The sequence below is a fragment of the Xyrauchen texanus genome, chromosome 47 (assembly GCF_025860055.1).
Source record: "Xyrauchen texanus isolate HMW12.3.18 chromosome 47, RBS_HiC_50CHRs, whole genome shotgun sequence".
Classification (NCBI taxonomy): domain Eukaryota; kingdom Metazoa; phylum Chordata; class Actinopteri; order Cypriniformes; family Catostomidae; genus Xyrauchen; species Xyrauchen texanus.
The window spans coordinates 23,169,497-23,197,476 of NC_068322.1; the positions used below are offsets into that span (position 1 = coordinate 23,169,497).

General features: G+C 36.3%; 1 protein-coding gene across 6 annotated transcripts in view; it reads left to right on the top strand.

Annotated features, from left to right (window-relative positions):
• The first annotated feature begins 557 nt into the window (after positions 1 to 557).
• LOC127638669 (kinesin-like protein KIF21A) overlaps positions 558 to 27,980 on the top strand; it is a 90,958-nt gene continuing 63,535 nt past the window's right edge. For all 6 annotated transcript variants that reach the window (XM_052120284.1, XM_052120287.1, XM_052120286.1 and 3 more), the window contains exon 1: positions 558 to 816. In XM_052120284.1, coding sequence (XP_051976244.1) covers positions 773 to 816 — 44 coding nt within the window. In that variant the 5' untranslated portion in view covers positions 558 to 772. The remainder of the gene's footprint in view (positions 817 to 27,980) is intronic.

Below are 27,980 nucleotides of genomic sequence, written 5' to 3' on the forward strand. Positions count from 1 at the left end.
ACAAAATGAGCGCTAAAAACACATACAAAAACACAGACAGTTCATCTGTTCCATTGTGTTAGGGAATGAGTGATCAAACAATCATGACGTCACCAAAATCCACTCAGGCATGTCACAACATCCAGTACATATTGGATCTAATCCTAATCTAATGTAAATCATTGCACTACAGGCTGTAGGGAGGACCATTTGGAGCTTGGCTGTCCTCTGCACTTTCAGTGCTTGGACCCTAATAATCTTTAGAACAACAATAGTGTCTCCATACTTTCAGTGCTTAGGCCCTAATAATAATAACAATACAAAAATAAAAATAGTACAAATTAACAAGGAACCAACCAACTTGTCACAAGTAGTGAACAAATCAAAATCTCGTAAAATCTTTAACATGCACCGCAGTTTGCAGGAGTAATTCAGGAAAAATCTCAACATTTGTGTTGCTGTAGAGAAGTAGGCGTGGCCTGACATGCAGATATTGGGCGTATCGACATGACGTCACACTCCGGGGGAGAGTCACTTCTCAGGACAAATGAATGTGTGTGCGAGCGCAGTTAGTCAACGTTCAGCTTACACACGTAAGCGCTGCACCGAACATGAGGTGTTTTATTTCATATTTATATAATTTTTCTGGGGAAGGAGCGACAGTGTGGATCATTGGAGCTTTATAATGGCAAAATAGACTACGGAGAGAGATGCTTAGTGTGTCTGCTGCTGCTTAAGTCGATAAAGAAAAGGAAAATCAGCTATATTTATCCCGTGTGTCCTGAACGCGATCATGTCTGCGGGACAAGATGAGAGCTCAGTGCGCGTGGCTGTCAGGTATGACCCTGTAGATTTGGATATAGGCCTATTTAATACTCGGTTAAAGAGCCTTTAGTGATGCTTCATACGGGCCCGCCTCTAATGTACCTGCTACAATGTCACATCATCTCCAGGGCTTCTTTATGTTCTGCATGAGTTCATTGTGTTTATATAAATGTCCAAAGGGTTATATATAGCCGATGTCGAAACAAGGTTAAATGCATGTATATGGCTTTTCTATTATCTTAAAATTTGCTGTCAGGCTGTTTATTGTGTTTAATAAGATTATACTTTATATGTATTGTAAGGTGTTTTATTTATATATATATATATACACACACACACACACACACACTATTATATTTCTATAAAACTATCTAGTACAATGTTGTGTGTGTACATATACAGTAGCTTTTATTTATTTATTTAGTTAGTATCAAAAAGTGGGCCATTGTCTCTGGTGCCAATGTTAGTTCTTACTATATATCTCACAAATCTGACTTTTGTTCTCACATAAAATGTCACGATTGTGAGATATAATGTCGCAATTGCTGAAAATGATGCAGGAATTGTGATATAAAGTAGCAGTTGTGTGATATAAACTCACAATTGTGAGAAGTTGAAATTGTAAAATATAAACTCACAATTGCCAGCAATACAGTAAAGCTGCAATTGAGAAAAAATGAAGTAGAAACTGCAAGAGATAATTAAAAAAAAGAAATTGTCGCAATTGTGTGAAATTAAGTCGAAATTGTGACACAGTCGCAGTTGCAAGATATAGTTGAAATTGCGAGATTTAAAGTCGCGATTACAAGATATACAATCCAGATTGCAAGATATATATTTGTACTTGTGACATATAAAATTTAAAATGCGAGAAATAAAGTCGCAGTTACACGAAATACTCGCAAATACTTGAAATAGTCATAATTGTGCATTATAGCCTTTGGTCAAAATTGTGAGAGATAAAGTCGTAATTCTGTGATATTACTTTTTTCACATTTGCAACTTTAAATCATGCTATTGTGACTTTATATCATTACATTGCGAAAACGATTGTGAGATGTAAAGTCAGAAATACCTCTTGTTTTTTTACTTGCGGCTTGAGAAACTAATCGTTCAAATGGTACAATTTAGGCTGATGCGATAATTAAAAAATTCTGAATATTGGCCGATTTATCGGCCTCTGCGATGTACAAGTCGTTCACTACATAACACTCTATATTATATATTGCTGTCAGGCTGTAAGACCTCATTGTCTGTATAATCTGTTATTGATTATACATAAGCACATATGGCTTTTCTTTTGTTTTAGTTACCATATTTTACCATATTTATATGTTGCATTCAGACTGCAAAGCCTTATAAACATGAACCCCAATAGTTTACTTACTGTGTGTGTGTGTATATATATATATATATATATATATAAAGATTATATGTGCATATACAGCTTTCAGTTAATTTCTGAGTCATATTTATCAGGAAATAGGCCCAGATCACTATATCTTATGCTGCAGTCCTTATTGTGTTTAGAATGAACTCCTAATGTTTTATATATATATATATATATATATATATATATATATATATATATATATATATATATATTTGCAAATTTATAATAATACATGCTCATTTGGCTTATTATGTTAGTGAGTTCCAATGAGCTGAAGTAAGTCCACATCATCATATCACATATTATAGTCAAGCTATAGGTAGCAATTTAGGTTATACTCCAGATGCCTTTAAATACATCTTTATTGTCATTCAAACTCCTTATTTGCTTCTTCCACGTTTACTGCTGCAACATATCCGTATTTAATTTCACTACAGGTAGGTAGTCAATGCATTTAGTCTATCTGGTATAATATCTTGAAAATGACATTATCTTTATTAGGCCCCACAGAAGGTTGGAGAAGGCTTGGTTGAAAACAAAGGCTGTGTATACGCTCATGTGACATTGATCTGATAGATCTTAAGAGGTCTGGTTACTGAAGTCGAGAGACTTTGACCTGTAGTTCTGTTTGCTCAGCGTCTGGACGTATGCCTAATGTCATTTACTCCACCTCTTTTTATTCTGCAGTCACTTTTCTATGAAGCCATCATGTTTGCCTTTGGAAACATGTCAGAGAGTGAATGGAGAATGGGAGGGAACTTTAGTAAGTAGCACAACAGGTTGCATTTTGAAGACATGGAAAATGGCTTTAATAAGCACCCGAACAATCTGGGAATGGAAAAACTTTAATTGATGACAAAATAGGAAATGTGCATGTTATGTTTATTAAAAGTAATGTTTTGAAGGTGAGTAAATGGTTTTAAAGCTATAAATGGAAAAATTGAGAAATACAGTGAGTGTATGTTGTGACTGGTTTGTTTACAGGAAAAGTGTTGGTCAGGTCTGGTCATTGATGAGGGTTATTTGCTTGGTAGGCATTTGAACTAAACAAGCAAATACAGATCACATGAGTATGTATATTAAACCCTCTAACTGAGTGTAAACAAGCAAACACACTTACAGAAAAGTTCCATGTTTTACCATGTTTTTTTAGACTTGGACCCTGGTAATACAATGGTACTATGGTATTCTTTTAAGTATCATGGAGTACAATTCAAATACCATGGTATGTGAAAAAATATGATAATCATTTACTACCATGTTATAGTAAACATGCCATAGTGTTCTTGAAATATCTTGCAGTCTCATGTAAATGTACTGGGGCTGTCAGTCGCTGACATTTTTTAATTAATTTTTAATGCTGATTTATTAATTAAATTGATCACAGTTAATCACATAGTAATATTTGCTGAGAAAGGCTCCCAAATAGAGATACAGTAATGTAATGTAAAAACAATACACAGTAATTTAAATAATTATAAATATATGTAATAAATATTATGATTCAGATAATTCAAAGAGAATACATTATTGTGGCAGACAGATAAAGCATTGATTAGACACTACAAAAAGTGGATTTAGAAGTCTTTCGGTCAGTCTGTCCTGTTCTCTCATGATGCTTTCTTTTATTACATCTGTTTTTAATTATTTCCCAATTCGATTTTTAGGTCTCAAATGTATTTGTTTCTGATTCTCTTCAGTATGGATTCATATGGATACGTTTCAGTTATAAAGTCAATTTTGCCCACATATAAAATAAATTCTCTCCCAAAATGCTGTTAATTATATAGGAGACCTAAGTTAACTGGGTACATTACAGAAAAATGCATTTGACTTATTATTATATTTGATAGGTTTTTCAACATTTTGTTTTAATATTAGGTTTTTAAAAATAAACACATCCATGTATTTCATCAATAAATATGATGTAATATTGCATATATTGTATTTTGTAAAATGTTTATTATTTAAGTATCTGTACTTTTCGTAACAATTTACATTGATTTGTTGAACACGTGTTAAAAATGGTACTGTCTCTTTAAGAGAACCAGCATGTTTACTAGCGCATGTTAACGAGAGAGACTCGAACGTTTTTACCTCATCCAGCTATGGTTGATCAGAATTAAATGTTTCTCTTCTTTTCAACACCTAGCTGTTAAGTACAGAATGGGTATTAAAAGAGACAGTACTCAGTGACAATGGCGTGGATCTCGTCTTTGGACACTCAATGAGTCAAACCAAACTTTTACTCTCAACCCACAGTGAAAGGATCTCGTTGCTGAATACTTCACCAATATACTACTATACTACTCACCAATATCACTAGTGAGTGAAATCTGAATATTTATCTGCCAGTGGCTAATCACAGACATTAATAGTCGCATAGCGCAAAATTTGGTTGCTAATGCATGTGATTTCTGCTCAATGTAGTAGAGGGTTGCGCATAGAGTAAAAAAAACATCTTGGGATTTTAGAATCAATATCGAGATCATTCAAATAAAGATCGTAATGCATTCGAAAATCAGTATTTTTACCCTGCTAATGTACATGTCAGATGGACGCAATTGGAGCATCTCACTGTTTTTCTGCATCACGTTGAAAATCACGTTACAGGATCCCTTTATTCTGCAGTCTTCATCCACCAGTCAAGAACGCATCCCGTGTGACCGGCTCACATTTTGTAGCTGCGCTGCTTGGGAGGTTTGTTGAGGTGCCCTGACTGCCTCCTGCTGATTCACCTTGTTAAAACATGAAGTTACATGTACTTCAAGCTTGAATCGCTGCAATCGTCCAGACATTTTTTAATTACGGAATTTGTGTGCTGGTCAAGAAGGAATGATTCACTACGTGCTCAAAAAAATCAGCTGGGAGCTGCAGTAGTTGGATCTAGTGTTGGCAACATCATTGCATTTGACATATCGCAGCGCTTGTTTCCGGTGTAGACGGCATGTGACAGACATTGACCTGAAACTGACCATTTAAGAAGACAGTTAATGCTCATTTATGCTATTATAGTGACCCCTTGCAGAAATGCTGAGAATGCAGTGCATACTTGCGTTATGAATTGCATCATGACACACTTCCGATCACAACAATATTTAAAACTGACAGAATTAACTTTTAAGCAGAACACATTTAAAATATACATCCTTGCGCTTCAAAACATACTGAACCATATTTGTCCAATAAACTTCTCTCTGGTATTAGAATCCCTTTCCCCTAATACCACTTATTTCTGAATAGTAGTAGCAAATATGGAATAGCTTACACTCCAGAGAAATCTCTGACGATGCATTTGACAGATAGGAATTTGTTATCCATTTTGAGGATGTTGAAAGAGTTGGTTCGGGTTGAAATCAAGTAGGATTACCAACACACTCTCACGGCGAAATAGTCAGGATTCGTATGACTTTTCTAAATTTGGCTAATTCATATAATATCATGCAAATGCACTCGTTTGAATTTCACTACAGCCAATGACGTCGCTGGACATCGTTTCCATCGAATACGCTACAGTTAATTGCCTCCGTTACACACAATGGCTTCCTATCATGTTACACAATCTACTGATTGGTTAAGTTTAGATAAGGGGTTTGGGTAAGGGCATAATATGAATTAGTACTTCCTTAATGCCTCGTGAGTGGATCTTGCGCTTCCGCATTAGACATCAAGGAATTTGCACGTGATGAATATGTATGAGTTTATGCTAAAAACATTGTGCGAGACCATACGAAATAGCCAACTTGTAAATTATGTACGATTTCATGAGATCGGGTTGGTAATACTCATCCTCATTGAAGTCAGTAGTGCAGACTCTACAATGTAGGCACTCTAAGAACTTGCTCATGTTGACACAAACCACGTTCCCAATTTCTTGAATGTTATCACAAACTGCAAAAGCCTTCCAGGTTTAACCCACAGATATGACGATGTTTGTTCAAGCTTGTACTAAACATCGGAATTGCTTTGTGGAATGTCTTTAGACTCCGTATATCAGTGGAATTTCTATCCACAGGGAATGGCACCAGCATTTTGGTGCCTGGCTCAGCATCATTGAAGTCTTTATATCCCATTAAATGAGGTAATGGTGACTGCCTCTGACTGCGATTTAGATCCACAGTCTACAACATTGATGCATATCAATCCATCAACCTTTTTTGTTTGTGAGGCCAAATTTGTGACAACAGTTTCATTATCATTACACTACTGACAGCATCTGTTGTTTGTTAAACCACAGTCTGACAGTGACAAAGCTGTGTTTTTATTGGCTTGAAATAGATGAGATTCAAGAATCATACAGTGCATTTTAGTTTAGACAGACATGAGTTAGTTGTTGATACAGTACCAGTCTCCACCTGATACACTGTTGCCTTGTGCTCATTTAAAAAGGAAATTCAACCTTTAAAATGTGCCTCAAGACACTTGCGTTTTATTGGCTTCACTGCAATTGTTTTAAGAATGTAATTCATCAGTGCATGACACACATACAGATTCAAATAGCCTGCTCATTTTAGCATCTGAATGTGCATTTATATCTTAAAATCAACAACTATTCAAATTTCGAATTCTAATTTGACAGCCTTAGTTAGGGTATTCCTATGATATGCTTTGGCTAGGGTGATATTGGTGGTTGCAAGGCAATGCCAGGTGGTTGCTAGGGTGTTGCTATGCTCTTGATTGAGTGTTTTTGTTTGTTGGTAGGGCATTGCTATGTAGTTGTGGGGTGTTCTGGATGGTATGGTGTTGCTATGATATGCTTTTGCTAGGGTGATATTGGTGGTTGCAAGGCAAAACCGCTATGCGGTTGCTAGCGTATTATAGATGGTTGGTAGGGTGTTAATAGGTGGTTGTTAGGGTTTCATGGGTGGTTACTTGGGTGCTCCTATGATATGCTTTCCCTAAGGTGTTATGGGTGGTTACTAGGGTGTCACTATGATATGTGTTTGCTATAGTGTTATGGGTAGAGGCTAAGGCATTGCTATACATTTGCTAGTTTGTTTTTAGTGGTGACTAGGGTGTTGATATGTAATGTTCTTGCAGGGGTGTTATGGAGGGTTGCGAGGCATTACTAGGTTGTGTTCTGGGTGATTATAAGGTTGTTGCTATGAAATGCTTTTGTGAGAGTGTTACAGGTGGTTGGTACAGTAGAGTGTTATGATGATGATGCTTTTGCTAGGGTGTTCTGGGTGGTTGTGAGGTGTTGCTAAGTGGTTGCAAGGGTGTTCTAGGTAGTAAGGGTTAGGGCTGGGCGATATGAACATTTCTGCAAAAGCTTTGTGGCCAGGGTTGCAGCAGCAGCACAATGTTTAACATAGCCTTCATACTGCAATTTATGTTTGCTCCCTAAAAAATCCCACAATGCACTGTAAAAACCATGGTGCATCTTTGCAATATTTTTAAATATTGAGTGTAAATTTAAAACCTATACTTTGCATTATATTATCCTGGAATTAGTAAAAAAAAAAAATGAATTGCCACAGCTGAGAGTTTCTATTGCAGCTGCTGAGAGAGTGACTGTAAATTTGCAGAAAACATCTTCTCCCATTTTACTGTTTTAATCCACCACTCTCTATTTTTTTCCTCTTCTGGAAAATCATTCAAACACAAGTGGATTTTTCTTTTGGCCTTGGAGCAAATGGGTTAGTAAAAATAATATTTGCTGTAATTTTAAATATACTCCCATTCACCACTGTCGAAGTTTACCCTGAAAACGTTTACTTCCACGTTCCAAAACCCGGAGTGTGAAAAAGGTCTATAACACTTTACGTTTAAATATCTTCAACGAAAATGAATGATAGTGTCATTTATACAGCGATGGTGCTGATTAATAACAGCTGTGCGATAACACGCAAGCTCGTTAATTTGTCATGGGTGATTGAGTCATAAGTGTCCACAAGTTCAGTGGATCAGTACCCTTACCAGTGCCCGAATTCATGTTCACGATATACTGACTCACGATATAGGTAGCTGATTGAGACACAGGGTGAGTTTTCTTCGTCAGTGTGGACCGGCGCTTTGTCTCCCTCCATGTTGCAGGAGATCTTGTGAGTGAGTGGGGTCGGTTTTGCCCGCAGACACAGAGGGAGAGTGGGGGCGGGTTGTGTGGAGAGTGTGCGAGAGGAGAGATGCAAACACTGGCACAGCTTTATGGAAGAAAAGGGTTATGTAACACAACATCAAACTATGTATATCTATATTAATGGGATTGTCTCATCCTATACCGGTATATTGAAAATATACCGGTATATCTTAAAAAGTCAATACCGCCCAGCCCTAATAGTGTTGCTATGCTTTTACATGGGTATTCTGGGTGGTTGCTTAGGGCATTTCTAGGCTGTATTTATTTGGGTGTTCTGAAAATTAAGGGTATTGTTATACTGTTGTTGGTGTGTTCTCTGTGGTATCTAGGGTTTTATAGGTGGTTGCTAGGTAACTACTTACTAGCCAAGGACAAAAGAACCCACTCCTAAGTATTTATCATATTTTGGTCTCTTGATATGACTCTGATCCCTCCTTAAGAGCAAGTCTATGAGATTGTATCATCCGCCATTGTAAAACTGTCTGACCACTTAGAAACGTAATAGAACACCCAAACCCTAAGTATTAGCAACAATAATAGTGATGCTTGCTTTAGCAAACACAACTAATAATTATGCAACCCTGACAATAATACGTGCATGATGACAGTTGATTTCAAAGTGCAGTAGCAGCTAGATCAACATGTGTTTATTATCTAAAAGTCTTGATCTCCATTTGGACAGCAGGCTGTTGGAAAAACTCTGGCAGTTGTTTGTGGACTTGTCAGGTCAGTGCACTCCCACTTACTTGCTAAACGACACATCTATGTTGAGTTTTGCAATTGACACTCAATTGCAAAGAAAATTTGCAAAAACAATTGTGTAACAGAAACTTAGAAAAGGACACTAAGGAAAAGAGCTTTCCTCTCTGATATGGTTTATACAGCTAGTCTTTATGCTGAGATGTGTATAATGTGAGCTGTTCTTCTATTTTGGCCAGTAGCACTTCACTGCTGGTATATTCAATACCACTGGTCACAGCATGCTTGAATAAACCATTAATAATTGAAGCCCTTGTGCCTACCAACAGAGTGCTTTGTCAAATGACTCTACGAGTTTGTATTGGTCTAGGTTTAAATTGCACACGATAGTGTCGTTGTTTGGTTATGACTGTTATTGAGCAACTGAATCAAATGGAAACCTCAGATTTACACTCTACCTGGGTTAAAATTTCACCATAGGTATGAGATGGAAAACTATCAGGTTAGTTGCCTGTTGCACATGGTCATAATTTCAAGTCATGCTTTGTGAAAGTTCAGTGCCGTTTCAGTATGCCCCAAAGTCATGCATAGCCAGAACTTTGAATATCTGCATAAAGTCTGGTCCATGTTGCAGCTTATTCTGGCCAAGAACCGTCCACTTAGACAGAAAGAGACCATTTGACTGACATTTAAAGTGAACAACAACAGTTTGTTTTACTATGGGACATTTGGATGCCTGTTAGTATGAAATTGATGATATCACAATAATACACCAGTTGTATGAGTTTACAGACAAGACAAGAATTATTGGAAATAGGGCTGTGCTATATATCAAATATTCACGTTATAATTGTGATGATTTTGCTGGTGATATAATATTAAGCAATATTGTGAACAGAACTGCTCCTCCCCTTCTTCGCCAGATGGCAGCAGTTCCTCTGGCTCTCGGCGGCCGGCAGCGACCCCTCTATCCCCAGGCAGACAGCCGCAGCTGCTCCCCTGGTGGATGGCAGTGGTGAGGACTCCGCTATAGCACATCCCTCCTCCCTCCCAGGTTTCAGCACCACTTTAACAGTATGGCAAGGATGGCCAAGGAGGAGGCAGGAACCGGCTGAACAGTCAACATAAAGTTTAATGGTAAACATAAACTTAAACCAACATAAAACATAAGGAAACACATAACGTGGCCGCGTGCGTTTCTCTCTCTCGAACTGGCGTCTCCGGCTACCCTTTATTTCGCTCTCCCACTGATCAGCTGATTCAGCGCCGGCCATGCAGCCTCACGGCCCGGCCATGCCCTCCTCCTCATCACAGCCATTAAGATTCATGATGAGAGCCTCTGTAGTCTCATTTCAAGGTCCTTCAAGGCTGCACAATTAATCAAAATATCATCAATATTGTGATACGGTCATTTGTAGTTATTATTCTACAAAAGGCTTTGATTGAAGACAGATAAACATGGTCTGTGTTTGCTTCAGTATAAACTGGTGACACGCTGTTCTGTGCACATATGGAGCTTTTGGGCTCATGTATTTAGAGCGTTATAGAAGTTCATATGCTCTGTGAAAGAAAAGTACTAAATGTTCAAGCATTTGCCGCAATTCCAAACATAAGTATCCACTGCAAGTTATTATACACATCTACAAAGGCGACACAGTTTAACAGAAAAGGAGATGACAGCGTTTCACCAGATGCAGAACATTGTAAACAGTCAAATACACACTGCACTTTCAGTGTCAAAATAAAAGCCCAGGTGAAGGTAAAGTGTCAAAATAAAAGCTCTAGGTGAAGTTGAAATAAATATGGCAGAAATATATTACTTTCAGGTTAATCAAATCTAATCCTCAAAATAATAAAGATAATTCAGTATTATATTATAATAAAAAACATCACTGAGTTACCATGCAATAATTTAGGATTATGCAACATTTAACTGGTTATAAATAAGTGGAGTTGTTTGTGCACACCTTGTTCTTTCTCCAAAATTGTTTTAGTTAAAATATATAAAAGTAAATAATGCTTTTTACTAAGCTACTACATGTCATTGTATTTAAAATATAATTGTAAATGTGCATATCATTGGAAATTATTAAATCTCATTCTAACTTGTGTTCATTTAATGAAACACTGTGGGAAACATGCCTTCATATTTTTTATTATAGATTTTATTAAATGCCTTTACTTGGCTACAATGGCTTTTTGGATGAAATGATGGTTCATCATATATATATATCAGTGGCGGGCTGTCCATTATAAGTCCAGGCCTTCAGTGTGATTCATGCCATTAAGAAAACACAGTTTCACAATGAATAAGACACCCAATGCCTTTGGGCATCATACATTATGTCACAGGTAATTAATAGTACCAACTGACATTTTTAAAACACGTCCACACATGAAAGCCAGAAGTTGAAACGACACTTAATGCTCAAACAAGCCTAATCTTAAAGGGGTCATGACATGAGAAACCAAATTTGCCTTGATCTTTTGGTATATAAGAGGTCTTTGTATCATTAAAACGTCCTGCAAGTTTAATATTTTAAGACGTCCTCCCCATTCTAAACGAATCATTTATGTAATCAAGCTCAAAATACAGCTCGTTCTGGATTCATGGTTAGAAGTGACGTGACGGTTACAAGTGACGTACCAGCGTTTGCATATGACCGCCTCCACCACAAGATAACTACGCTTTAAGTGCAAGACAACTACGCTCATTTCGTATCGCCGTGCGCCTCACAAGTGTTCAGTCGATGGACAGCGAGCTCTGACAGAGACTACTTGTGCACAGGAAAATTACGATGCCACACAGATGTGCTGTTCCTGGCTGTGGTCAAACAAAACCTCTGAATAAGCTGCCGAAAGATCCAGACGTCAGGGAAAAATGGATGCAGTTTATTTTTTGCGGACGTCCCAGTCACGGCAGTGTTAACTTAAGCCTTTGTTCTTTACATTTTAAGGATGACTGTTTTGAGAACAAATCTCAATATGATGCTGGCTTTGCCAGAAAACTGTTGCTCAAAGATAAGTCCGTGCCGACTATTCTGGGAACAACGACGACGCAAACTGTAAGTAATCTATTTTAAACTTTAAACTACTTTTTAAAGCGCAATTTCATTCATTATGAATAATCACAGTGTTTTTACTTAGTTTACTTGCATATTGTTCTGGCTGGGGGCGTCAATAATTGATACATAGGCACTGACGTTAGCCAGTCATAACAGTGGGCGTTAACACTGAAGTCTTAAATGGAAAACGCCCCCAAAACAGACTGTTTGAATCAGAGGATGAGAAACAGGGTGGGAAAAGGTCATAAATCACTAGATTTTAAAAGTTTTTCTTAAAAAAAAAATATATTAATACTATAATTGCACCTAAGGGAACATAATAATACAATAAAAAACCCATGTCATGACCCCTTTAACTGCAGCATGACTGTTTTGTAAAATGAACATCTCCCGAACAGACATTCAAAAATCATAATTTTCATATGAATCTACCAAGGAGGTCTATAATACCTGGAAAAATCGATCTAATAATATTTGCGATTTAAATGTTGCTTGTAATAAATTTCATTTCATCAGGGTACACGGTTATACTGCGTTCTATTCAAGTTGGATGTGGGATATTCCAACTTGAAATCTTCGACCATAAATGCATTCCATTCCCCTAAATTCGGAAGATGACGTTTAAGTAGGGCTGGGCGATAAAACGATATCAATATTTATCGCGATAAAAAAACTCCATGATATCGACGATAAGCTTTTGAGTAATTTTCGATATTTAGCCTGTGTTCTACATCTAGACATGTGTGTTGATAAAAACACTAGCAGTTTGGCTTTCTTATCGTATGGTTCCACTGGCGCGTAGTGAGCGAATGTGAACCAGCGCTTTCAATTCCTTCCTATGGAAACCGAGCGTCAAGCTCACGAGGAGGATTGTAAAATTGACAGCAGTCAAACGGTTCCCTAGCGTTGGGAGTGGCTTTGTACGGATTTCTTCCGCGTCAGTGGAAACGCAGCCTCAGACTGTATGAAGTTGCTTTGATCCGGACCCCAGATTGATTTTATCTTGACTGCAAGACATGACGACGGTTACGCCCTCTCATGCTTCCTCTTTTCCCCACATGTGAGTAAACATGAGGTGCGTGTTTCCAGAGCGACTTTAGACCATAACGTTTTTTCTTTCTAAATGTAGTTTTATTAATCAGCATGTTCCAAGCCTTTAATAATAAACAAATAGATTTCAGTTCTAATTTTGTGAAATTAATATAAGGATGAAAGATAAAACAATTACTAGTTTGTAGCCTAGTCTTTCTCACTTTAATGAAAATAGAAAAACGGTCCATTCAGACTTTTACATTTTCAAAAGTTTCTCTCTGGAGATACCCATAAACCCCCATATAGTATAATTCCTCCATCACAAGGGCTTCTATGCCCCCATACTTGTATGTAAAGAAATATGAAAATCATTTTAATGTAAAATATATATATATATATATATATCTTCATTATAATTCAAAATGAACAGATCATCTTATAACATTCTTTTCCAACTGCACTCAATTGAGATCCCTCAGACACCACTGCATATTCTGTGTCTGGGCCCCAACACAGTTTTGTAAAGACTATTTAGACTGTTTAGGATTTTGTTTTCTCTTCTTTTTTTGGAAATTCCAAAAATGTGCAAATGTGATTGAATATCGTGAGAAATATCAATATCGAATTACATGAAAAAGAATATCGTGCTAATATTTTTTGCCATATCGCCCAGCCCTAAGTTTAAGGAAACAAAACTGCAATGCTCCTGTTAGCTTAGCAGGGGTTTGACTCTCATTAGAGATGTCTCCTAGCAACCCAACTGATAAACAATGCTGCAGCGCTAGTATTTGTGCTTCAGGTGTACGATTATCAAAAGAGATTATGATGTTTTATACACCTGTTTCTGCAGGCATTTGTTAAACAAGCTTTTATATCAAACAAACTTATCAATATTACTTAATAAAGTGAATGTTTATCGTTTACTTTATATATCTCCCTGAGTGTAGACATGTTTGTGTGACATCATGCACCTGCATCTCATTGTTGAGAATTTCTGCACAAGCCTACAAGTGGTAATTGCACTTTTCCTAGTAGGAAGTTGTAAAATCCGACTTTCCGAGTTGAATGGAACGCAGCACTACTTTTCAAAACTTGATCGACACTGAATGTTTCAGCAGCCTAATTTACATGTATAAAACTCCACATGTTTCTATACAAATGTTATATAATGCAAAAAGCACTTACCAATTTGCTTGACGTGAAAATCAGTCCTCCTTTACTGATTAATAAATTAAGCAATCACACGGTCATGCAGAACATCTCGTGTTTGTAAATCCATAAGGATCTCTTTCTCAGTGGCGATAACAGTAGTGACTGTCGACTGTCAGTAAGATCTCGTGCTCTTCGCTTTCAAATTACGTACATCACTTGAAGCGTGATTGCGTCACTCAAGGCCAGCTAGAAGGCCTTGACCAGGACATATCCTAAAGATCACACCCACCAAGAACAAATAAATCAATCTGATTGGCTGATGAATCTGACAATCGGACTTTAGTTGCTCGCACTGTTAAGGGATTCTGTGGCAATTTTGAAGGCCTGAGAGGGTGGAGCTCAGACTCACACAATTTGTGAAACAGTTGTCACATTTTGCTTGTAAGCATCAAGGAATAAATTCTGGAACATTACGTTTTTCTCTATTTGTTTGTAGATTAATTAAGAGTGGAAAGCATGAAAAATGTGTTACACAATTATTGGCACACTTCTACTCAATACTTTGTTCAACCTCCCTTTGCCAAGATAACAGCTTTGAGTTTTCTCCTATAATGCCTAATGGTTGTAGAACATCTGGCAAGAGATCAGAGACCATTCCTCCATACAGAATCTCTCCAGATCCTTCAAATTCAGAGGTCCACACTGGTGGTCTTTCCTCTTCACTTCACCCCCCACAGGTTTTCTATGGGGTTCAGGTCAGGGGACTGGGATGGACATTGCAGAATCTTGATTTTGTGGTCACTGAGCTTTTTTGTGTTGATTTGTATGTGTAATTTGGATCATTGTCCTGTTTGAAGATCCAACCACAGCCCATTTTAAGCTTTCTGACAGAGGCAATCAGGTTTTGATTTTTTAACAGTTGGTATTTGATAGAGTCCATGATGCCATGAATCCGAACAAGATGTCCAGGACCTCTGGCATAAAAACAGCCCCACAACATTAAAGATCCACCACCATATTTCACCGTGGGCATGAGGTACTTTTCATATGGCTACCTCTCTGTGTGCGCCAAACTCATCTCTGGTGTTTACCATAGAACTCGGTCCCACTTGAAGTTCCAGTAGTGTCTGACAAACTGAAGATGCGTGAGTTTGTTGATGGATGAGAGTAGGGGCTTTTTCCTTGAAACCCTCCCAAACAACTTGTTGTGATGTAAGTGACGTCTGATTGTAGTTTTGGAGACTTTCTGACCCCAAGACCCAACTAATTCCTGCAATTCTCCAGCTGTGATCCTTTGAGAATTTCCTCCTCACCATGTTTGGAGACCAAACAGACACACGTCCTCTTTCAGGATGATTCGTAACATCTCCAGTTGGCACTTCTTAATTATTGCCATGATGGTGGAAATTTGTATTTTCAATGCTTTAGCTATTTTCTTATAGCCACTTCCCATTTTGTGAAGCTCAACAACCTTTTGCTGCACATCTTAACTTTATTCTTTGGTCTTACCCATTGTGATAGATGACTAAGAGAATTTGGCCTGTGTGTTACCTCCTATTCACAGTATACCCACGTGAAACAGGAAGTCATGGCTGAACAATTTCGTGTTCCTTGTCACCCAGGTGTAAAATGTTAAAATATGAATGGGAATAGTGTATGCTTTCTATTTCTAGGGGTGCCAGTAATTGTGGCAAATGTGTATTGGAGAAAATATTTATTTACTTATGAGATTTTTTCCAATTTTCAATTACTTAAATTAAAAGATTAGATTTTTGTGAATATTTTCAATGGAAGATCAAAAAGATAAACAATAAAGACATATTTTTCACAGCCTTTTTTGCTGATGTTTACCAGGGGTGCCAATATTTTTGGCCTATACTGTATAGAGATGTAAATTTTGTAGCCATATTGCCCAGCCCTAGTTGGAAAGTGTAGACTATGCTGTCCAAATTTCTTTGTATTCAAATATAAAAAAAATGGTTTTGGTTCTGTGTATGCAATTGTACTCCCCAACTAATGAATTTACATAAAACTGAGCAATCAGATTGCAGCTTTCCATTTTGTGTGTAATATGTATCCGGTGTAGAGTTTTTATTATAGTCAAAATGTTAGTCGTTTGTCAAAAATGTCCTTTAAATCTAGTTAATTTTTTATAATGTGATAGTGAAGAAAAATAACATAGTCATGTTAAATAATAATAATTAATTTGCCCGTAAATATGATGTTCAAATGCAAGTAATGTTAATTCCCAAGTTGAAGTACCCCAGTAGATGGGTGCAGAGTATATAATATGTATAATTATATTAATATATAATTAAAATAAAGTATTAGACTAAAAGTACATCTGTAAAATCTACTTTCTCTACATCATTATTACTCTCCTAAATTTTACCTCATACATTCCCTTCTAAAGCGACATTGTTCCCTTCTCACTCAAAGCGCTGTGGTGTGCTGTCATAGCAACCATGATTCGTTCCGTTTCCAATTGTCCTATGAAGGCTGTCTCATTTAAACGAGGCTTGTTTAAAGGAGGACTCAGTACACTGCATCCTTCAAAGGACGCGCCCTACCTAGCACGCAGCCTTCGAAACGAGACACAGCTAATGTCACCCATGCATCCTCCCCCAACCAACAAGCAAGTAAGCAAGTATAGCAAATAAAGGATCACATCTGTGGTGTAATTAAAGCCTATTGGCTATTTTAACAAAGGGATGAGCCCTTCGATATTTCCCACCCAAACTCCCTGTTTCAAATCGACAAAGGGCAAGACAGGAAAGAAAAGTGCTTTCTTCAAAAAAATTTACATGTTCTTCAAAACTCTGACATCCTTCTGTTTTTCCTGACCGCTCATAATGATTGCAGATATTCGGGTCCACCTTCTGTTGCGGCCCAAATGGATTTTTAGGTCTGCTAATGACTATGTATGAGGCAGTAGAATAGAAACAACCTGGGAGCCATCTGTCATGTGAATTCATGATTCAACAGACTGACATGCACACAGGGTTGGGTGGTTTAGCACACAGAGGCGATGGCATTAGAGCAAGTTTTCAGATGGAAGGCTTTGTTTACTCATGCATTGGAGGCATCTGTGGACATGTTAAACAGCTTTTTTCCTTTTTCCATCTGCCAATTTCTCCATTTTTTTGTTGTTGTTCCATTTCCGTCATGTTCCACATATATTGTCTCTACTGTACTGTAAATGGAATATATATAAATATATATTTTGTAACCATTTTGAAATTCATCATTTATCAGTTGTGTAACTATGGGGGCCCTTGGTTTTGTGCCAACCATGTTAGGGGAAGTGACCCAATTAAGCCCACTACATTTGACATGTTTTCTTATGTAAATTTGAACAGCCTTCCAATAAAGTGAGTTTTAAATTAAAGATGAATCTCTCATCTAAACATTCATGTTATATTTTGTCATAGTTTTGTTATAAGGAACATGTGTACCATTTAAGACCACATGTGTTCTTAACAAGCCCACTATGTTTTGAAATATGTAAATACTTCACATTTGACTAAAGAAGCACCTAAATGTTGATATATATATTTCTTTAGATTTAGACCTCAAACAACATAACAAGTAAATTAAATATTTAATTTCTGAATCTGACTGTCCTTATAATATATTTTTTTCTCCATGCAATGAAAATGGATTCAATATGTAGAGTTGGCAATGAATTCAGTTTAATATGAGGTTCAATGGGTTATTACCATAGTTTGGGTTTTACTGTATTATTACTAAGGTTTTTCTGTTTTCTGTAGTAAAACCATGGTACATTTTGTGTTTATGGTTTTACTACAAATACGGTGAGGTAGCCAAAACTTATTGCTTAGACTGCTAACTCTTGCAAAGGGAGGGAGCACAAAACTTATTATGAGGGAACGCAAACTTTTGCAAAGGGACGCAAAAATGATTGCAAGCTAAAGCAAATGATTGCTAGGAATTGCAAACTATTGCAAGGGAACGCAAACAGACTGAAGGTCTGTACCAAGTTTGGTGGATGTAGCTTGAAAGCCCAAAAGGAGTTAGTGTTTGAAATTTTGGTCTTGGTTTAGGGATTTTGAAAAAACCTAAACCAAGATTGTAGAAACAGTATGTTTGCTTTGTCAAGCCAACACAGTTATAATAGACCTAGTTTATAGAATAACATCACCAAGTTCCCATTTATCCTGTAGCTTCAGGTATTTCCCAAAGCTACCGTTAAATCTAATCACTCACAAAACATTCTTTCCATTTATAACTGTTGATGTGTTGTGCTAAGCTCAAGGGAGCAGACACACAGCCATTTTTTTAGTTATTGTTTTCATCGATCGTCAACTGTTTTGCCCCTGCTTGACTCATGGGGTAGCAATCGGGAAGCCTCATGCGTGTGCAGGGAGACCTGTGATCCAGGAAGCCAAAATCAGGCAGTCAGCCAGTGCAAACACTTCCTGTATATGTGCAACTCAAACTCACTTCATTCACACTCTCCAGAGTGATAAAGCACAGCTGATGCTGCAAAAACACCGATTTTTTTAAAGGCTCGAGAGACATCCTTATCCTGTCATCCTATAAAACTGTAGGCATGTGTATAACATGTAGGCCAGCAGATTAAAGGAAAATTCTAGGTTCAAAACAAGTTAAGCTCTATCAACAACAACATTTCATCCTGTTTCTGATCCCTATGCCACAATGTGTAAGAAAACAGGCTTGTTTGTACCTGGTCTTGAAAGTTGCAAACACTACTAAAAAGGTTTTAAAGGCATTTGGTTGTAATAGGATGACAAATGTTAAAATAGTGGCATGGGAAATCCTCATTCAATATTTGCATCCTTTCCACTCACTGTGGACACTAATTAACTTATTCTGTTCCTACTTTAGTTACACCATTTTTGACAACCTTCCCAGTGTTGGGGAGTAACAGAATACATGTAACAGGATTACATACTTAAAATACAAAATATAAGTAACTATATTCCACTACAGATACAATTTAAATTATTGGTAATTAGAATACAGTTACATTCAAAAGTATTTTTATTACTGTAGAGATTACTTTGCATTTTATTGTCATTTGTTTAATTTCATATTTAGTCCTTTCGGATTGAAAACATTTATACATATAAATGATGTGATCCAAAGTGCATTTGAACAGCGCTGAAACACTTTCTTATGATGTGTTACATTCATACGAGCAGACAGAGAAGTACGTTTGGAGTAAGTTTGAAGCAGAAGAAATAGAAATAAACCTTGTGTAAACTGTTAGCTTTATGCTAAGCTAAAATGCTATTTCTAGCCATTTTATATGCACATGTTACCAGACACGATCATATTATTTAATCAAGAAAATCCACCTTAGATCACAATTAGTTTTTTTCTAGTAAGACCTTTGATATTAGGGCAAAAATCATATTCTTGATATACATTTTTGTATTATTTTCCTGTAAAAATATCTAAAAATCCATAAAATAAGATTAGTTTTATTTATGTTGTTTTAGAAACAACACTGCATAAGATATTTGGGTTTTTCAGAGAATGTATTTTTAACATGTGTATTTTGTGTTACTGAGTTTTTATAGTCAAAACAAGTGAAAAAATCGACCAGTGCTGAAGAAGTAATCCAAAGTATTTAAAATACCTTAATAGCCATGTGTAATCTAACGGAATATGTTACAAATGACATTTTACAGCATGTATTCTGTAATCTGTAGTGGAATACATTTCAAAAGTAATGCTCCCAACCCTGAACCTTCCATTGAATATGAACTGACGGGAATTACAGAAAACTGGACAATTTCCCCATTCAGGAGGTATTTTACAGCAGTTCTGAGTAGAGTTCTGTGATCATGTTTTCCACTAGAAATGTTCTAAGAATGGGCGCACACACACACACACACACACGTGTTGGTCTACCTATCATTATGAGGACTTTCCATAGACATAATGACTTTTATACTGTACAAACTATAGATTCTATCCTCTAAACCTAACACAACCCCTAAACCTAACCCTCACAGAAAACCTTCTGCATTTTTACATTTTCAATAAAACATTGTTTAGTATGATTTTTAAGCGATTTGAATTATGGGGACACTAGAGATGTCCTCATAAATCACATTTATAGCATAATACCCTTGTAATTACTAATTTGTAACTTACAAACTTGTCCTCGTAAATCACAAAAACACGCACACACACACACACACACACACACACACACACACACACACACACACACACACACACACACACAATGTGCAATGGTAAGAGTGTAATTTCATGTAGCCAGACTTGGTTGTTCCACCTTTGGGCTGGGCAATATGTAAAAAATATTTGATCGATAATCGCCTTAAAATATTGCGATATATGTTTATATCATCAACCTAATATATGCTGAGGATCGGTGAATATTTTTGCTTTATTGATTTTGCTTTAAAAAAATGTTTTTGTTGAAAAATGAAAAAAAAAAAAGACTTTTCTAAATTCAAATTGCACTGTAAACTAAACTAAAAAGGTAATAAAATAAGAAAGTTATAAAAAAAATCTTATTTAACCACCTCCCCAAATCCAAACATTTATCGTCTCAAAACATAATAAATATTATAAGCGAACCTCAAGGAACATAAAAACAGGCATGTCATGACCCCTTTAAATGTTGGTGTTGCTCTCTGCAAATGTATAATCTGTTATCTGATGTCCTTTACTCATTTGTTGTGTAATCAAAGACACATGCCGGTCAGTCTGAGTTAGTACAACTATACAGAATCAATAGTGTTAGCAGGGTTCATTCAGTCTCTTGTTGTTTATTAACACGACAAAACTAAATGTTTACCACTTTAAAGTGTACACTTTTTTTTAATGCTAAACTATTTCTCCTATTTCAGTTTAATAAGTGCACTTTAAAGTAAGCCATTTGTTGGTTGAATTACGATAGTGTGAACACTGTTGTTCTGTTGCACTTTCAAAAAGTTATTTGTTTGAACATCTCTACCAGTCCAACATAAACCTAATTCCCATCCAACCTAATTTGTTTTGTTAACGACAAAGTGAAAATGTGAAAAAAAAATGTTTGTGAAATTTGCCGTCTTCTGCCTGTTTTCATTCAAATAGCCTTTTATCGATAAAAATGGTGTGCTGATGATGTCATTCTTTAAAAAAAACTGTCACACAAGTTTTGGTGTATCGCAGTAGAAATCTGCCCTTAAGCCGTTTCTATACAGAAATGTGTGTATACTGCTAATTGTGCACCTTTCGTTTCTCAGATGTCCCTAATCCCAAACAGACAATTTATTGAAATTAGACAGGTTACTGTCATTTTAATTTCACAAATAAAAGCAATCAAAAGAGGAGGAATTGCCATCAAAGTGGAGCAGTTGCCCTTCTGATTGGACTGTAATATTGGTCCTGATGTTGCACCTTCTGGGTCACCGGTTCTGACCCGAATCGTCATAGCCCTGTTCAAGCTGGCAACCTGCACCAAGTAGTGGGGGAAACTTTCATTCTTAGTATAAAGACCATCAATCGATGTGTTTATGCTGTGTGCACAGCTATTAAAGAAACATTGATGCGGTGTAATATCAGGGTTTACATATATGATACATTCCTGATATTCAATTGGCTATTCTGAACAATCATATAATCTAAAGCATTATGTCCCGCATATTTGTCCTGCAACTTTTCTTGACCAACTGAACTTGATTATCATCTAAAACTAGTTTTGGATTCATAATGCAATTTACATTTTCTGAAGAAGCTCAGTAAATGCGATCCGAGGTACAAAGGGTTAGATTTAAAATATTTAAAAGATTTAAAATGTTCAAAAGCTTGATTTCTGAAATTGAACTCAGCATTGGACAAATAGTTCTAAAAAAAAAACAATTTTCTAATATTATATATATATATATACTATATATTCTCTTTGTGCACAAAGTTATATGTTTTTTTGTATAGTGGGCTAATTCCATGACTGCCGTCTATTATTTTGAATGGTGTGGAAAAGCAACTTTAATAAATAAACGGATGGCTACCATGATAATATTAATCGCAATAGTGGCCATTCATTTGTTCTCCTTGCACTTGTCGATAACAGGTGCATGATACGAGATATCTGTGTTGGCACTCCTAGAAGTATCATGACACAGATGTGTTTGCAGCATCAGATCTGTACAGGCATGCTGTTAAGACCAATCCATAACAGTGCGAGTAATGCTTCATGTACAATAAATTGACTTTCAAAGAATTATACCTTGTCGTCATGATTAACACAGGCTAACGATTGGGGTAAATTCTGTCATGTGACGCGAAATGTTTTGCGTTAATGCCTATTTTCTCGTCAAAAAGTGTTTCCAAACAAGTTTTTCGTGACTTTTGAAGTATCGAGTTTATGCGTTAGAATTAAATGGAAAAATATTATTTTGACACTTGTGAAATTTTAGCGATAGTTTGCGTTTCCATCAGCTATATCGGTAAACGTTTTAATGCGCTACACTTTTAGTCGCAAAACAACCCTTGGATGGAAACGTAGTTATAGCAACATTGGCTCAACCAAGGGTGTAAGTTTGGAGCTGTTTTAATAAATCAATGACAGTTGAGGGGTGTGTTCAGGAAACCTGTTTTAAAACAATCAATATTTTTGCAGTTCCGTTTGGTGACGCTAGTGGTGCAGATTACATGTTTCAGCTCAGTGTATGCTAATACTATTTGAAATGGCACAGTCTGTTTGTGAATTTGCATTTAAATAATTAGCTAAAATGTATAATAATTTAATTAGTTATTAGTTATTTACTTAGTTGTTTAATTGGAATAATGAAAAAATAATAACTGTGTTATTGTGAATACTACATGATTATACTCATACAGCTCATATTTAGGGTTAGGGATCTTAAAAAGCCAAAGTTTTAAAGCAAAAATGCAAAAACAAAAATTGCCCCTAAGTTAAATGCATTACTATGTTTGTTGCATTTTTGCTTATTACTAAATGAAACATAGATAAATACATATTAAATGACAGATATTTTACTTAAAGCATATGACCCCTGATTAAAATGAGCACAAAAACAAAGTTATGTGGCGGATAGTAATTCTGCTATTGGCGCAATAATAAGATTTGATTTTCCCAGTTATCGTGAATAATATATCACCCGCCGATATGTCATGCACTTCTAATTTCGTTCTCTCAGATGCCTATTTTCCTTGACTCTACAAGGATTTAGGAATATTTGTAATATTTGCATCTATTTTAATGGTCTAATACAGTGGTTCTCAACCTTTTTGATTTTCAGTAATTTGAATTATAATTATTATATAAAATAATAATAATCTATCATATTTTAGATCATTTTAAGAGATCAAGAGGACCCCTGGAAGTGTGCTGAGGCCCCCTAGTGGGTCCCGACCCCCTGCTTGAGAACCACTGGTCTTATACATTGAGTGAACATCCTGGTGAGTTAATGTGTGCGGTGTCAGGTATGATTTTTTCGGAGAGCTGTGATAGAGGTTTATATTCTGATGTAAAGAATAGGTGGGCTGCACATTGTTCAAACGACATTCAATGCAGCTCAGCTTACAGGCTGTGATCATGTGACCTCTGTTCACAGGCCTCATTACTGCGATTACAGTGACAGAAATGTCCACGACTCGTCTTTCCCAGAGAAAAGCTCTGAAGCTGATCTGGATTTGACCATGATATACAGGTCAAACTGTTATCTGGCCATTACATTGCAAAATACTGTTTTCCTTATCATTATTTGTGTCCTTTATTCCAACTAGAATATCGAAACATTATAAAAACAATATAAATGATTTGATTTATTCTGTGTAACACAAAAGAAGATGTTAGGCAGACAGTAGTGTTGTTAAAAATACCGGTACTTTGGTACCAAGTCAGTACTAAAATAAAAACGATGTAACTATACCAGTGGATACAACTTGTGGCAATACTTTTACCAGAACCGAGCACCGACTTAATACAGCACCCCCACACACTGTCTTACTGACACACGACTGCTTTCAAATGCTCACACACTTATTTGAGCTTGTGCTCTGTTACTCCTTTTACAATGAAATGCACAACTAATCAAATTAAAATCGTGATATGTCCTAGTGTGATTATTAAACCACGAAATGCTGCAAGTCTGTATGAGCTGCATGAGCTTGAAATTAATGTGTGAGCAGATACACTGACTCCACAAACTATGAGAATCATTCACATTGTATGAGAGATGACAGTAGAGCACTAACCCACTCTGAAGCATTATTTGTATATAATTTATATAATTCAATCACAGCATTTGCACTTTTGTTTGAATTGTTAAAAATTGTTCTATTTTTACTTAAGTTTGTAAAAGTTAAAGGATTTTTTTTTTTTTTTATTAGACACCATTTTGATAATGGCCGATAGTGATTAAATAATAATAAAAACAAACATGGAAAAAATTCTGGAAAAATTATTAAAAAACAAAGGAAAAAAATAAAACCGATTTCAGTAGGGCCCGGTTAGCTACAATCGAAGGAAACATGCATATCTTTTAATGTTTTATTTGCATTGAAATTTTACTTCAGGCTAAAGGAGTGTGTTCAATAGCTCATTATCATATACACGTTTTCTGTGGTATCGCAATTGGTATGGAGAACTGTGAAATTTCACTGGTATCGGTACCAAATACTGAAATTTTGGTACCGTGACAACACTAGCAGAAAGTTTACCTAGTTTAGTCACCATTTACTTTCATTGTATGGGAAAAGTTTCAAAGAAAGTGAATGGTGAATGGGGCTAACTTTTGCCAACATCTCCTTGAAACATGTTTGGGTGAAGTATCCCTTGAAAAATCGAACAAAATTTAGTGAGGTTTATGCTTAAATAAATGATCCGGATTAAATTCAAGTATTAACTACAAACAAAAGTATTGCCACAAGACGTAAACATTATACGTCCCTCTCATCATCATCATCACTGAGCCTCTGCGGGCCATCCTTCAGCCAGGCTCACAACGGGACTGGGCAGGAGAGAGGTGCAATTTAATAAGCCTCGTTTGAACAACAGATGAAGAGGTGCACCTGATGTTAATAGAGTCTTATCACCGCTGCCATAAGAACGTAGAGCCGCCTCTCCTCGGGGAGCCGGCTTCTTTCTTCTCCTGTGCACACACTGGCATCCTCACAGGTGTAAATTGCGTGGTATACATTTTTAGAAACTCTATTTGGATCCTGCTCAGGGACAATTATGCTACAACACTGCTGACAAAACACACAAAATATGAGTGCTAAAAAATTTACTTTTTGGCACATTTTAGACAGGAATATTTAAATAAAATTTACTTTGGGGTTGTTCTCCCACATGTCAACTATACCAGAAAAAAACAAAAACAACTTTGATAGGACAAAGCAATCCAAAGTAATAGCATATGGAAACATGCTTCTCAAGGTGGACTTGTTTATTAACAAAGTGTCCAAAAATGTGTTTTATTGAAAATTAAAACAGAATAACTGAAAACTATTAATGCAAAAAAAAAAACTCAAACTAGTCCAAAATGATCGCTCTTGTCTGTGCATGTGAGCTCCGGATCTATTATTGACCCCCACACTGAACACCTGACACACGGATTACCCAAATATGAAATGTGACACTCTCTTGAGATCCAGTGAGAATGATCTGACACATCTATGATTTCAGTAAGACGCTCCCAGAGAACACCGTTGTTATAGTGATCTCCATCAACACTAACCAGGGTAGCTCTCAGGACACTCTTTGAGTTATAGATCTGGATTTACATATCGTATGATGTCGAGTGAGGGCTTGTTTGATTCAGGATCGCCAGCTGTAAGTTGTGATATCTCATTTTCTTTATGATGTGAATTTTCATGAAGTAACAAACCAAAATGTGACGGAAAGGCAGCTTATAATTTTTTTGATAAATGAATGTGGATTTCACACATTAATACTCACTGTAGTTTGGTCTCAGAATGAAACAAATTTGCTCTTTATATTCTAATAATCAAGACCTTTCCAAAGATATACAAAACATGGCTGTGAGATCTTTTGGATCTTTTTTACAGTTTTCTTTTATATGATTGTTTTGATTGCAAATTTGCGATTTAAAAAAAAAAATGGAACAGTTCTAATTTATCATCAAATTTAAAAGCAGTATTTAAGAATTGGTCAGATCAGCTATATTAGATTCTAAACTTCAAAACGACACATTTGTGCAGATTAAGCAAGTGCTTGTTGAGCAATACCATAATATTTTTTTTTTCCGGGATCAGCGCCCCCTAGAGGTCCCGATACCGGGTCACTCTGAGTTTAAGAGGTTAACCAACTGCTTTTCCAGCTGTGTGCAAATACCGTCAAAAACTGAAATGACTTTGCATCAAAATAGAAGTTCTATTAGAAAATGTAAGAAATCACAACAGAAATGCTTGTTTACCACTGTATAGTAAAATGTAATATATACTGTAATAATAAAAATATAACTATTTAGATCATTAATTAGCATCGCAATCTAATTAACATCAGCTAAACATCTTAAAAAGATCAGATTTACAAACATTCTAAATTATAAACATCTCAAAGACTTCTGCTGAATGTCTTGTTGACATCTGAGAGAAAACGTCTTATAGACATATTGCAGATGAGCAAACAACGTAAAAAATACATCTACCAGATGTAAACAAACACGTTTTTTCGGCTAGCGATCATTTGACACAAAACCTCCTGAGATAAACAAAGGAGACATCATAGGTTTATTGTATGGTGAACAAGCACTGACTCTGGGTGAATTAAGCAGAACTGGTGACACTACAACACAAAATAGAAAGTAAATTGCAATTCCAGTATAGCAGATGGGGCAACGGAACAGGTTCTGATGACACAATGTATCCTGCCCAGAAAAACATGTCCCTGATAATGTGTCATTACATGTAAATGCTATTTGCCTATTAACAGCTGATTATTGCTTGTTTCAAAGACGCAAACACAGGACATGATATCTCTGTATATCCTCATTATCACAGACAGTCATAACTCAATTCCAGAAGAACAGCGATTATATACTAGATTGATTTATTTACTGAAGAAAATGTGAGCGGTGCCTGTCCGTGCAGAACTCATAGTCATGCACATCGTGAGGGTTATCTGGCTTATGTTTAAATTCCAAATAAAATCCATAAACAACCCGGTTTCAAATAAATACTGGGTGTTCACATTCAAACCTAATTCTCCAACCGGTTAGACAACACCCTCTGCTTGAGTGTTTCGTGAAAGCTCTGGAAATTGGAAGTGAATTTCACTCATAAATGTCTCACAATATCTTTTACAGTGTGTAATTACAGATGCAGTCTTAGTATGGTCTCTCTTTGATGACATCAACTGTGGTTTGGGGCTGCTTGGAGTGCATTTGATTTTACAAGACCATTTTAATGTGTTCAAGACTAAAGATTTATGATGCACAGAGGTTGCCATTGTAATACAGATTATTTTTGAGTTATGAATACATTTATTCAGTTTAAAATGCATAGAATGCACCGCATGAGCATCTCTGAAAACAAAGAGGACAAACTTAACCCTTGACAAAGCCATTTCTATAGACATTGTTTAGGTTTTTTCAAAATCCCAAAAACAAAACCACAATTTCTGACTGTAACTCATCCTAGAACTTTCAAGCTACATTCACCAAACTTGGCACAGACCTTCAGGCTATTCTGAATCGGGTTGCTATGACTTTTACAACTGATCAGAATTACGGTTTTTACACAGCAGGTGATCAAACAAATC